The 14,140-nt window shown below is 35.9% G+C and overlaps 1 protein-coding gene across 1 annotated transcript in view; it reads right to left on the reverse strand.

Annotated features, from left to right (window-relative positions):
• LOC106080634 (organic cation transporter protein) overlaps positions 1–14,140 on the reverse strand; it is a 34,804-nt gene that overhangs the window by 14,032 nt on the left and 6,632 nt on the right. The window contains exon 2 of the mRNA XM_013242049.2: positions 3,209–3,655. Within this exon, the coding sequence (XP_013097503.1) occupies positions 3,209–3,655 (447 nt within the window). The remainder of the gene's footprint in view (positions 1–3,208; positions 3,656–14,140) is intronic.

Raw genomic sequence — 14,140 nt, forward strand, 5'->3', positions numbered from 1 at the left:
TGGATGAATGCCTACCATCTATCACAACGTGATCAATTTGGTTCCTCGTGTTTTGATCGGGTGACCGCCATGTGCCTTTGTTAATATTTTTAAATTGAAATCTGGTGCTACTAACTACGATGTCTTTTGCCGCGGCGCAAGCAATCAGCCTCAACCCATTACTAGACGTTATCTCGTGGAGGCTAAACTTTCCGAATGTTGGACCCAAAATATCTTCCTTCCCTATCTTCGCATTAAAATCTCCCAAAACGATTTTAATATCATTGGCGGAGCAGCGGGACGCTCGTAGAAAATATCCTTGGTCTGCTCGTCTTTGTCTTCCGTCGGGGCATGGGAACAAATAAGGCTGGAACAAATAAGGCTCCGACTAACCAGAAATCCACAGCCAAATAAATGCCTCTTGTTATGCCAGCTATAGTAAAGTTCGTCACCGTTTGGTGTTGTAGTGACGCTATTCCCAGTCCATCGCACTTCCTGTAAGGTGGTAATATCTGACTTGTACTTCTCTAATACATCCGCCAGCTTCTCTATCCAGGTGCAGATCCGCAAATCATGGTCCCTTTTTCGTTTGCGTGGGTCGTCAACGTTGGGGGGGGGGGGTCCGTTTTTACTATTCCTTTGTTTCCCATAGTAGTTCTCATATTTTTCCGGGGAAATCCGCCCCCTGGCCCAGCGTCCCAACCGCATGGGTTTTGTGGGATTGCACATGTATCCCTCGTTGTGGCGAGCGGCTTGCTCCAAGATCCGGCACGCCTCCAGCCGCCCCTAACCTGGGAACAGACGCTTATGTTGGCCATTGGTTATTTGAAGGCGCCAATAACTCGCCTTATCATCTTGAGTATCATTGGCACTCAGCATTTAATTAAGAGCATTTGCAGCTACTCCGCATAAAAACGGAGCTTTCCATCATCCGCAACCTGTGGATGCTACCGGGCGCTTTCAGCTAAGCTTCCCGTAATAACGATGGGCACCACACAAGTCGGAGTTCAAAGTTCCAGCCTGTGTAGTATGAGCACGAGTTATCCCGTTTCGGCCGGGCCAATATTTAGCAAGTCACATTGTATGCCCTTGCTGTTATTACCCTAATAGCCACTTGACTATCCGTGAGACCTCATATAGTTATACCACGCGGCCAGTTCACGTACTCCATGGTCACTCGGATATCCGTCTACATTACAATTTGTTGATCTGACAGACAAAAGAACTCCGTTTTTGGATCTATATTGTAGGCTTTTGAATAGCAACAGCTATAGGGTTTTCCAATAGGGACTTATCAACTTTGAATTTAATTTGTGAACTCTCTCTTACACAAATCGAATTTATTCAGTTCACTCAATATTTTCATCATGAAAATGAAGAACTTCTGTAAATGATAAAAATTTACCATCGAAATTTGCAGTCGCTGACCGCTATTTAAGACTGTTAACTCCAATTTTGACAAAGCTCATTTTTCGCTTAAGGGGTTTGTCAATAAACAAAATATGCGTTATTGGTCTTCACGAATCAACATTTCATCCACAAAAAATAATTGTTTGGTGCGGTTTACAAGCCGGCGGCGTCATTGGGTCATACTTCTTCGTCGACGCCAAATCCAATCGTCACTTTACCGTGGATGGACAACGCTATCGCACCATGCTCACTGATTATTTTTTACCTGAATTGAAAGATATCGATCAGGACGACATGTGGTTTCAACAGCACGGTGCCACAAGCCACACAGCACACGTTATAATCGATTTATTGAATTCGATGTGCTTGTTACCGCAAGAATGTACCGATGTGGCCGCCTCGTTCGTGCGATTAGACGCCACTAGACTGCTTTCTTTGGGGCTTTAACTACTCCAAATTTCAATGAGATATCCCTACCTGTTCTCACACGGCATTGTTTTTTACTTGTTTTTATCGATTTTCTTCCACTGTGCGACGTTGGAAGAGCTTAGAGCCAAATGTGTGGCCGAGTCATCAAAAGTTGGGTCCAACATATTGACAGATGCAAATGTGTTGACAGTGGCCATATGAACGAAGTCGAGTTCCATTCATGAATGTTTTGAATACTTCAAGCCGACTATACAGTTTTTGAAATATCTCTAATGGTTTGCGTTAATTTATTAAAAAAAGTTGTCAAGTCCTTATTGGAAAACTCAAAACAAAGTGAGATTTATGCTATGATTTTTTCCGTTCACTCCTACAATCCTCGCTTTTCAAGTTTCAGACTGGTTCCAAACTACCTATCGTTACCTTGACTATCCCACTTCTACCTTCAAACTATTCCTTCATCGTCCTAAGTCTATTTCCCAGCGTCTCATTCTCTGGGCCTGACGTCCAAAATCATCTCGATCGAATAAGACGGCGTAATGACAATAAGTGTGTTCGGATACTTTTTCAGTAAAAATTTGCAGAGAGTAAGAACAAACTTTACTCTCTTTCGTTATGAATTTCAATAGAACAGCTGATTTTCACAGATGTTTTGTGAAAAACAGCTGTTCCATTGAAAAATGCCTACTCTCACGAATACTCGCGCACAAGTATTTAAGTACGCGAACACTCAAAACAGGTCTGTTGGACCAGTTGTAATACTGGCATCATCGCCTAAGTCGACGTAATGACTATAAGTGTTTTCGGATACTTTTCCAGTAAAAATTTGCAGAGAGTAAGAACAAACTTTACTCTCTTTCGTTATGAACTTCACCAGAACACCTGGTTTTCACAGTCACATCTGTGAAAACCAGCTGAAAAATGCCCACTCTCACGAACACTAGCGCACAAGTTTTTAAGTACGCGAACACTCAAAATAGGTCTGTTGGACCAGTTGTAATACTTCTATGTTGCACCTACTTTCCATTCATCATACGGTGTGTCAGAATCGGCCTGACGACCTTTCGTAAAGCCAGCGGACCATTTGGGATTCAGTTCCCATTTCTAGACAACAAATGCTATTTAGTTTGTCTTTTTCAAACTTTTGTACAGCTATAGATTTGGAAAAATCACGGCTGGTTAGTTTTTTGTGTATCACAATTTTTCTCGTCAGTCCTTCATTTGATATTCAATCGTGCCTGAGGGTTTTATTTCGCTCATAAGCGTAAGTCGTTGGCACTGTTGTTGCAGGGTCTCACACACATAAACACGATACATTTCATAAAAATTATATGATTATACTATACTACTTAGCCCTGAAGAATTAAAATCGAAGATGCAAAAATCAACTTACTTGTCGGATATCATTCCAAACGTAAACGATCCAAGAAATTTGCCCAGCGACACAAACACCTGGGCTGACGTCCTCTGTATGGCTCGGTCACACACCAAATCCCAATTTGCCACAAATGTACTATCGGGTGCTGCATAGTGGTAGATGCCCTTAGCTTTACATGATATTTCATTGGGTGTTTCAATATCCGCCTGCATTGAGGTGTAATTGTATGCCTCCTCAAAGGACATGCTACTCAAGTGCTTATAGTCCCAATCCCTTATTGTGCATCCTTTGGTGGTTAGATCTTTGTGTGCAATTGTGCGTTTCTGTACATTTGTCCAGTTGGCCGCTCGCAAGTCATCTATCTCGCACCATTGATCGTCGGGCAAATGACCCAACATGGTATAGGAGTTAACATGGAAGCCATTCAATATATTAGGCAGGACGCAAATGAAAAATAATGACCTGAAAAACAAAATGACCATATTTTAGTTTAATAAAAAAAAGGTATAAAACTCATTCTCTTTTCTAATTCCATATTTTAAGCAAAATGATTATTTTTCGGAACATTTGTATACAAATTGCATTTTAATAGAATTTTGATTAAAAAAATTCAAATTTTGCCCATGAGCATTCCACTAAGGAGCGCGTTTCGTCTTTGATTGGAAGACTTTTCAACCATATTAGGTGTTATGGCTTCAAGGGCCGCACGTTGGTATGTTGCATTTGTATCGTAATTATTGCAAAAAGGCCTCTATGATACAAATACCTCATTAACTACGCTCGACCAGCCTGTCTATTAGCTGTACTTTTTGCAATGCATGTGTTTTTTCGTGTATTGACAGATTTTTGTCTGCTACAATTACACTACTTCCATGGTTCACATGATTCTGTGCATTTGTTGGAAGTTGTATTGATGGCCTTGAATGCTAGACAACGGCTCTTTGAATTTTTTGTTTTGTTTAAAATTACTTATTTTTTTGTTTCGTTGATATTTCTTCGGATGGGTGTTAGTGTTGATCAACGTTAAAATATAAAGCATTAAGCGGGAAGACCTTTTTTTTATCCATAAGTTAGCGAATCCGCTGGTTGGAAAAGGTTCGAAATTTTTGGATAGCCACATAATTTTTATTTATTCTTGATGATATTAAAATTTCTTTATAATGAGATGACAAACCCTTTTTACAAGCCACCAAAAAAGTCATTCATATCGAAATTTCAATGTTAATGTCATCCACACAGAATAACATCATATATTAAATGATCTCTGGTAATAGCCGGGTTTTTTTTTCCGAAATTGTAAAATTAGAGAAAATTAATAAGTATTTGATTAAATCTACCTCTAAACATCTGTCTACATATCTTCACTAGTATTTCTATGGACAGCTTAATAAAAACCAAACATGCTTAATAGATAATGCATGCACAAAAAAAGTTATATCTATGTCGGAGATTTAAATTAAAATGACTATTTAATTGTCATTTTTTTTTTTAATTCTTGGATTATTTTATGCGATCCATTTTCCTTGTTACGTACAAGGAACCACACAATATAACGGATAAACAGTATTATGCGTACCCGTACTTAGTAGTTGCTTAGATCATTAAGTCAACAAAATCACATTTGTTTTTGAAATTTTAATTAATGTGCACATACAGAATAGTTTCTAATTCGACCCTTCAGAATTCATACTGAGCAAACCCCCTGACATTGTCGTGCAATAAAATGGGGCACTTTCAATTAGGCAAACGGGAATTGTGGGAAATTTGCTTTTGAAAACGAAGAAATAGTTTGGTTTCAAACAATAGAAAACTTTCAGCCACATATGCATAAATCATCAAGTAGTACTTAAGTAGTAAACAAAAATATTGTGGTACTAATTGCGCGATTCAACAGAATTTAACTTCGACAAAAGCTATTTTTGTTTGCACAAAGAAATTCAGAATCGCATTTAATTGCAGGTGTGTAAGAATACAAAATATCCAGTTACCCGCTTGTCCAGGCGACTGGCTAAAACATTATCTACATAAAAAAAAATTGTTTTAATGTTATTTAAAAAATTGAGACAAAGATTTTCAACTTTTTAACGACACAATTCCTTTAGAGGAAGATTTTTGAACTACTTGAGAAGAAATTTGACTTCCCAAACCCAAATTAGTGAACTATTTGCCACAAATTACAGATGAGTAAAACTTACTAAAAATTGGCATTTTTCCTTGTTTTAATCAAAATTTAACCAAATTAGATTAACATTTGCTAACTTATTTGGAATAAGTGCTTTACTTTATTTAATGCGCGCAATATTTCTGAGTGTAACTAACTGGAAATAGTATCTACATCCAAACCATAAACGTGTGAGAAGCAGCAGGTTTACTTAAAAGGCTAATTTTAGCGAGTTTTGTACCTTAAATTGGTCATTTGGAACGCTTTTAATAACTTCTGCCCCAAAGAGATGTTCCACGTACGGCACGCCGTTCGGACTTGGCTAAAAAAGGTGGTGCCTTGACTTGGATAGGAAAATTTGCGTTTGTAAACTACTATCTAAGAAAAAACATTCTTTAAATCAAATAAAAAATCTTCCACTAAAGGAATTGTGTCGTTAAAAAGTTGAAAATCTTTGTCTCCAATTTTTAAATAATTTGTTTATGTAGATAATGTTGTCGCCTGCTATTATGGTTTGGAAATAGTTGCCTGGACAAGCGGGTAACGGGATATTTTGTACTCTTACACACCTGCAATTAAATACGATTTTGAATTTGAAAACAAAAAATAACTTTTGTCACAGTTAAATTCTGTTGAATAGCGCAATTAGTACCACAATATTTTTGTTTACTACTTAAGTACTACTTGATGATTTATGCATATGTGGCTGAAAGTTTTCTATTGTTTGAAACCAAACTATTTCTTCGTTTTCAAAAGCAAATTTCCCACAATTCTTGTTTGCCTAATTGAAAGTGCCCCATTTTATTGCACGACAATGTCAGGGGCTTTGCTCAGTATGAATTCTGAAGGGTGGAATTAGAAACTATTCTGTATGTGCACATTAATTAAAATTTTAAAAACAAATGTGATTTTGTTGACTTAAAGATCTAAGCAACTACTAAGTACGGGTACGCATAATACTGATAATCCGTCATATTGTGTGGTTCCTTGTACTTAACAAGGAAAATGGATCCTACAATATCATCCAAGAATTAAATAAAATAAATGACAATTAAATAGTCATTTTAATTTAAATCTCCGACATAGATATAACTTTTTTGTGCATGCATTACCTATTAAGCATGTTTGGTTTTTATTAAGCTGTCCATAGAAATACTAGTGAAGATATGTAGACAGATGTTTAGAGCTGGATTTAATCAAATACTCATTTTTCTTCTCTTATTTTACAATTTCAGTAAAAACCAGTAAGGAAAAGCAAAAGTCGGGCAGAGCCGACTATATATTACCCTACACCCACCCTACAATTATAAATTTGGGCAATATATAAGTATATATGTATATGAGAGCTTTATCTAAATCTGAACCGACTTTAAAACAGATCGTTTTAAAATTGTTTTTACTACGGCCATATAAGTGCAAATCCGGCGATAAATATGTATGGGTGCTACATCCAAATTTGAACCGATTTTAATGAAATCTAGCAGAGATATGTTAAGATCAGTAAACAAAACAATCCCTGCCAAATTTTGTGCAGATCGGTCGATATTTGTTGTTTTTACGGCCATATGAGTGCAAATCGGGCAATACATATATATGGGAGCTATATCTAAATCTGAACCGATTTTGATGAAATTGAATTGATGAAATCAATAACGAAACAATCCGTACCAAATTTTGTGCAGATCGGTTGACAATTGCAGCTACTACGGCCATTTAATTGCAAATCGGGCGATACATATATATGGGAGTTATATCTAAATCTGAACCGATTTTAATGAAATTTTGCAAATATGTTGAAATCAATAACGAAACAATCTGTACCAAATTTTGTGCAGATCGGTTAAAAATTGTCCTTTCTACGGCTGTTTAAGTGCAAATCGGACGATACATATATATAGGAGCTATATCTAAATCTGAACCGATTTTTTATCAAAATCAATAGCGTTAGTCCTTGGGGAAAATTTCGTGATGATTGGACAACAAATACGACCTGCACTTTTATTACAAGAATACATGGATTCACAGACGGACATGGCTAAATCGAATCAGAAAGTGATTCTGAGTCGAACGGTATACTTATCAATGGATCTAGCTCTTCTCCTTCTTAGCGTTGCAAACAAATGCACAAATCTATAATACCCTGTACCACAGTGGTGGTATAGGATATAAAAACCCGGCTATTACCAGAGATCGCTTAATACATGACGTGATTCTGTGTGGATGACATTAACATTGAAATTTCGTCATGAATGACTTTTTTGGTGGCTTGTAAACAGGTTTTGCCGTCTCATTATAAACAAATGCCAATATAGAGTAATACAAGCTAGGTATATGTCCACACAAAAATCAAGAATAAATAAAAAATATATGCCTATCAAAAATTTTCGAACTTTTTGGACAAAAAGAACGCCTTTCCCACTTAATGCTTTGTATTTTAACGTTAATCAACAGTAACACCCATCCGAAGAAATATCAACGAAACAAAAAAATAAGTAATTTTAAACAAAACAAAAAAATAAGTCGGCAGAGTCCGGCCGGGGTTTGAGCCTGGGCAAACGGAGCAACAGCGAAAGCCGTTGTCTAGCGTTCGAGGCCATCAATACAACTTCCAACAGATGCACAGAATTATGCGAACCATGCAAGTAGTGTAATTGTAGCAGACAAAAAATCTGTAATTGCACGAAAAACACATGCATTGGAAAAAGTACAGCTAATAGACAGGGTTGTCGAGCGTGGTTAATGAGGTATTTGTATCATAGAGGACTTTTCGCAATAAATTCGATACAATTGCAACATACCAACGTACGGCCCTTGAAGCCATCACACCTAATATGGTTGAAAAGTCTTCTAATCAAAGGCGAAACGCGCCCCATAGTGGTTGGTGTATGTTGCGATCGCGGCCGGGCCAAACTTTGGATACCCACCACTTCGGGAATATATGTAAACCACCTTTCGTCATAATTCGGTGAAAAATGCATAATTTGTCCGATTTGTACCAAATTCAACAAGGATATTGAGAGGTCTAATAAGTACAAGTCATTGTTCAAATTTGTAGAACAAAATATTGGTCTTTTTGGTAGCCATATCCAAATATAGACCGATCTGAACCATATACGACACGGATGTCGAAAATTCTAACATAAATCAAATGCAAATTTTGCCCATGAACATTCCACTAAGGAGCAGGGGCTAAGTTATAAGGGGCCTACTTTTATAGCAGAGTCCGAACGGCGTGCAGCGAAATCAGATAATAAATGTGTTTTTTATGGGGCCAAGACTTTTAATCGAGAGATCGTTCTATATGGCAGCTATATCCAAATCAGAACCGATCTGGGCTAAATTGAAGAAGGATGTTGACTGGCCTACACAACTCATTGTCCCAAATTTCAGCAAAATCAGGTAATAAATGTGGATTTTATGGTCCTAAGACCCTAAATTGGCGGATCGGTCTATATGGGGGCTATATCAAGATATAGTGCATCTTCGAACTTAACCTGCTTATGGACAAAACAAGAATCTGTGCAAAGTTTCACCTCAATATCTCTATTTTTAAAGACTGTAGCGTGATTTCAACAGACAGAAGGACATACGGACGGACATGGCTAGCTCGTCTTAGATTTTTACGCTGATCAAGAATATATATATAACATTTGAGATTAAAGTTCTTAATATCAAGTAAAAATTCTTAAATATCAAGTAGAAAAAAGTTTCCTTAAATATTAGCGGCAATTATTTTCAGTGCAATTTGCACTTTAAACTTGGCTTGCTATGCCCACCACCATAGGATGAGGCAAGATATATCCATTTACAGGTAGTTCCAGTTGCCCAACAACAAAATATTGAGTGCAGTATCTGTCAAAATCAGTGATTAGTGCAACCCTGATTTTGAGTATGTTACTAGTTCGCGCCATTTTTCGTTGTTTCTATGTGTTATTGTTCTTAACTATAATACTCACATACAACCTAAACTTTCTGACAGATACTGCGCTCGCGAAAAAAAATTTTACTCAGCTATTTATGTTTATGGGATGGGGCATACTAAGCTAGGGCTCTTATTTGGCACCTCGAAATATCGATAAATTCTCGTCTTGACATTCTTAGTCGGTCAAGTCATTGATCGTTGTGGCTTGACAAAGGCTTTGTTTGTGGGTTCATATATGGATATAGCTGCAATATAAAGGATTTTGCCATTCAACTTCTTAAGCCAGCAGGATAAACTGAATAAATTTAAACCAAGCGATCAGCCGACATACAATTTTTTTAATTTTTGGCAGTACTAAGCATTGAAGGCGTTAACTTGTTCTATTTTTACATCCATTCTTTGTTTACGTTTTCTCCTATTTGATGACATTTTTAATCGGCAGATTTGACATCTTTAATGGTGTTTATAGTAAAGTGGATAGCCTCTTTATGTTTTCGCAAGTAACTTAAACTTCTATTCGTGAATCCTGTTAAGCCACTATATATTTTATTATATTGTTGAAATTTGATATGAGTATACTTATACCGAATATGTCCATACACATCTCTTGAATATGCCCAAATATTGGACCTATTCGGAATATGTCTGAAAGGTTTGTTGGATGTCAGGATTCACTAATAGAAGGTTAGGTCACTTGCGAAAACATAAAGTGGATAGGCCCCATGAACATCATTAAGGATGTCAAATATGCCGATTGAAAATGTCATAAAATAGGAGAAAACGTAAACAAAGAATGAATGTAAAAAGAAAACAAGTTGACATTGAATGCCAAGTACTGCCAAAAATTAAAAAAAATTACGTCGGCTGATCGCTTGGCCTAACCTTATTCAATGAATCCTGGTTGGAAGTCATAAGAGAACATCATAAGTAAATTTTTAATTTTAATTTTAGGTTTGTATGCCGTTTATATTAAGTTATTATTAGATTTTGTCCTATTTTATATTATGTTCAGATCAAAGCTGTTTTGAGCAGACGAATCGTTTTCACTTTATTATGCTTTGAAACGACTCGTTTTTTCTTTACAATTTATAAGGGCAATACGACTCGCTTGCCACAAAAACAGGCCATTCTAAGCATGTGCGCCCAAAAAATGTCTTGAACTGAGTTTTTTTTTCAAAAGAAAATTTATAAAATAAATAAAATTTAACAAAAAATTGCAAGATCAAATAAGAAAACACAACTTTTACATGCAATCGAATGTAAGACAAATAAAAAAGATCTCTGGTTCAATCCGGCTAGAAGAGCCATCAAGAAAAAGATGGCAATGGCAATAACCCAAGTAGAACGGGTACCTCTGAAGATTCCTGGTGGAGAAGAGTGGTGGGCATATTTGTTGTGGGCAGTTATTATTTTCAAGAGAGAGATTTCTTCAAAATTTCATAAATTCTTGGTAAAAAAAGCGGTATGTCTTTAATCGGAAAACAGGGATATTAGCCAGGTCCATACAAATAAGGTCAGATCCGATTCATACTCAGATGTTAAGGGATCTACTGTAACGTCGAAAAAACCCTTGAATAGGAAATTTATGAACTCACGATTTCTTATGGTGATATCAGTATAAAGGGTGCTATACATATATATAAGCCATATATATATAAGCCAACTTTGAACTTTAGGCTGTGATTTCAACAAGCAGACCGACGGACATGTCTAGATCGTCTATAACTATAACGATCTAGTATGTATACTTTGCAAATGGAATGGTCAAATGGCCAACCGCATATGAGCTTGTAGAACATTTGGTAGGTTTTGGTTGGGGTTGTTAGGATTTTTCTTGAATTTTGGTAGGAAATAATTTTCTTGAATGGCAACACTGGTTGTAACACAAGTGACGTATATCTTCATATATGAAGGGAAATTTTTTACTCAAAAACGAACTTCTTAATCTATTGGACATTTAATAGGGAAATTTATATATAATTGCACTGAAATTCACAATAATAGACGTTAGGAAATTACATTTTTAGATTTAAATTAATTTAACTAGTTAAGAAAAAAACTTCAAGTTTTAAAAAGTTAAAAAACAAGAAAATTTAAGGTTGACATCATATTTGTTAATAACTGTATGGGTGTGGTTATTGCATATACAAATGTTCATCAAACATCACCTTTAGAATAAATTTTTATGAGATATGAAATAAACTACACTATTTCATATCGCTTATTTACTTTTAAAATATAAAAGTTGCGTTTCAATTTAAAGGTAATCCTCTAAAACTCAATATGTAATTGCATTCCTACCATTCATATCATTGTTTTAATTGGTCTTTAAATCAGTCGTTAACAACATCTCTACAATTTAGATGAAGTGTGTATGTATGTCAGTATTGCAGTAAGGCAACGCTATGTTAATTTTTTTTAAATGTACATACATAAGCCGAAAAGTAAATATAATTAAAAGCCTTGCTTATAATATCGCCCTCCCCACAAGCGAGGGAAAATGTCATTTTTGCAATGAAAAAATACATGTGCATGTGTGCTCTGTTTTTGAAGTATGTACAAATAAATACAAAGACAACAATGCATCGTCGTCATCATTTATTCGCAACATACGAACACAAACTTCGTACTGGCAGGCCAGGCCGGCCCCACCATATATTATTCTCAAGTTCAATGTTAGTTTCTCTTTGCTTAACGGTCAGTGCACCCATATTCATAAGGGGTAGCATGGTTGTAATTAAAGAGAGTGAGATGAGTGAGTAAATTAGTCTCTTTTAGCTCGATATTACATGTAGATATGCATACGAGTACGATTTGTTTACAACTGTACTGTAGCAATCAGTAATGAACTTGCGTTCTGAGTTATTTGATATTTTGACATAATAATGAAATCGAGAGGTCTTACTTCCGCGTTGTTCTATATTGAAATTCGGAAAAGATGTGTTAGTACGCACATATGATTGTTAGGATCATTACCCATTTATTATTAAGATTTGTTAGCTTGATTAAAGTGAAGCAACATATAAATAAATAAAGGCGCTATTACACGGCATGTAGATGTCTTATGGCATGTCATTTTTTGTATTCACATGTAATTAAAAATCCTTGCCATTTTTGCTTTCACACCTGTATGTTATTTTCGTATGACATAACTTAAAAATTTGAGCGAAAGCTGATTGTTGCTTGTTTGAAAAGTATGACGCCCACCTCTAACGATTACAGCAGAAGCTGTGGGCACCCCGAGGAAGAGGAAGCTATAGAACATCTTATGAATGCATGTCCTGCACTAGCAAGCAAAAGGAGTCCTACTTTACGTTATCTGTTTGCAAACTGCCACTAAAACCTAACCTAACCTAATCGTTGAAAAATTTTCTTTTTTCTGGCTATAGGCTAGTTTACTTTCACCATGGCTTACTGCGGTTTGTACCGCAGATGCTCGGGACCGGAGACTTTACGGATAATCGATTTTCCCGGACAATGAGTTACATTTTTGTTTGCAGTTATTATAAATATTTCTATATAAAAAAGGCATATTGTTAAGATTAAGATTTGGATGTAGCTCCCATATATATGTTCGTCCGATTTGCAGTAATACTGCAATAAAAATGTCATTTGTTAACCGATTCTCTCGAAATTTGGCAGGAAGGATTTTCTTATAACTCTCGACATTACCGTTGAATTTCATAGAAATCGGTTCCTTTTTATATATAGCTCTAATATATATACATCTCCCGACTTTCACTCCTAGAGCCACTGCAAGCGCATTTGTTGACCAATCTTCCCAATATTTTGTAAAACTCTTTTCTCGACGACTTCTACAATGTCTATAAAGTTTGGTCGAAATCGGTTCAGATTTAGATATAGCTCTCATATATATGTTCGTCCGATTTGCAGTAATAATGCAATAAAATGGTCATTTGTTAACCGATTCTCTCGAAATTTGTCAGGAAGGATTTTATTATGACTCTCGACATTGCTGGTGAATTTCATACAAATCGGCTCAGATTTAAATATAGCTGTCATATATGTATATCGCCCGATTTCCACTCCAAGAGCCATTGCATGCGCATTTTTCGATCAATCTTGCCAAAAAAAAATGCACAACGCTTTCCCCGACGACTACTACATTATATGGGAAGTTTGATCGAAATCGGTTCAGAATTAGATATAGCTCCCATATATATGTTCGTCAGATTTTGGATAATTTGCAATAATGTTGTTATTTGTCAGCCTTATTTATTACAGTTCGAACATATTTGCTCAAAATTTGATACGGATTGTTTAAAAACCCATCCGAAAACATCCGCCGAAGTCCATCAACATTGGTTCAGAATTTGACATTGCTCCCACATTGTAATTATAAGGTGGGTGTAGGGTATTACACAGTAGGTACCGCCCGACTTTTGCCCTTCCTTACTGGTTTTAGTGTGGATAAACAAAAAAGATTGGATAAAACTAAAACTTTAGACAGTAGCTATGATGTGGATTGATATAACGTTTGAGCTTAATTTTTTATCATTTGAATTAGGGTAAGGACAACCTGTTGTGAGCAATGCAAAATCTCCACTAATGTGTTCTATGGTTTGACAGCTTTACTATAGTTACTTTAAATAAAATTCAGTTGCTGAGAGGCAAATACACATAAAACGATTTTGTTAATTTTTATTTTTTTAATTCAGAATTAATTAGATGTATATTTTCTATGATAAAATCTAATCGATTATGTGGTAAATGACATACCACAAAAAGTTGCAAGATTTTTTTGTTTAAAATAAGGTCAAAGCTATGTTAGTACACACATTGACATTCACTTGGTAATAAATTTGCAATTCAATTAAACTGAAACATATTCTGTGGGTTTTTA

This window comes from Stomoxys calcitrans, chromosome 2, assembly GCF_963082655.1.
Source record: "Stomoxys calcitrans chromosome 2, idStoCalc2.1, whole genome shotgun sequence".
Lineage (NCBI taxonomy): Eukaryota > Metazoa > Arthropoda > Insecta > Diptera > Muscidae > Stomoxys > Stomoxys calcitrans.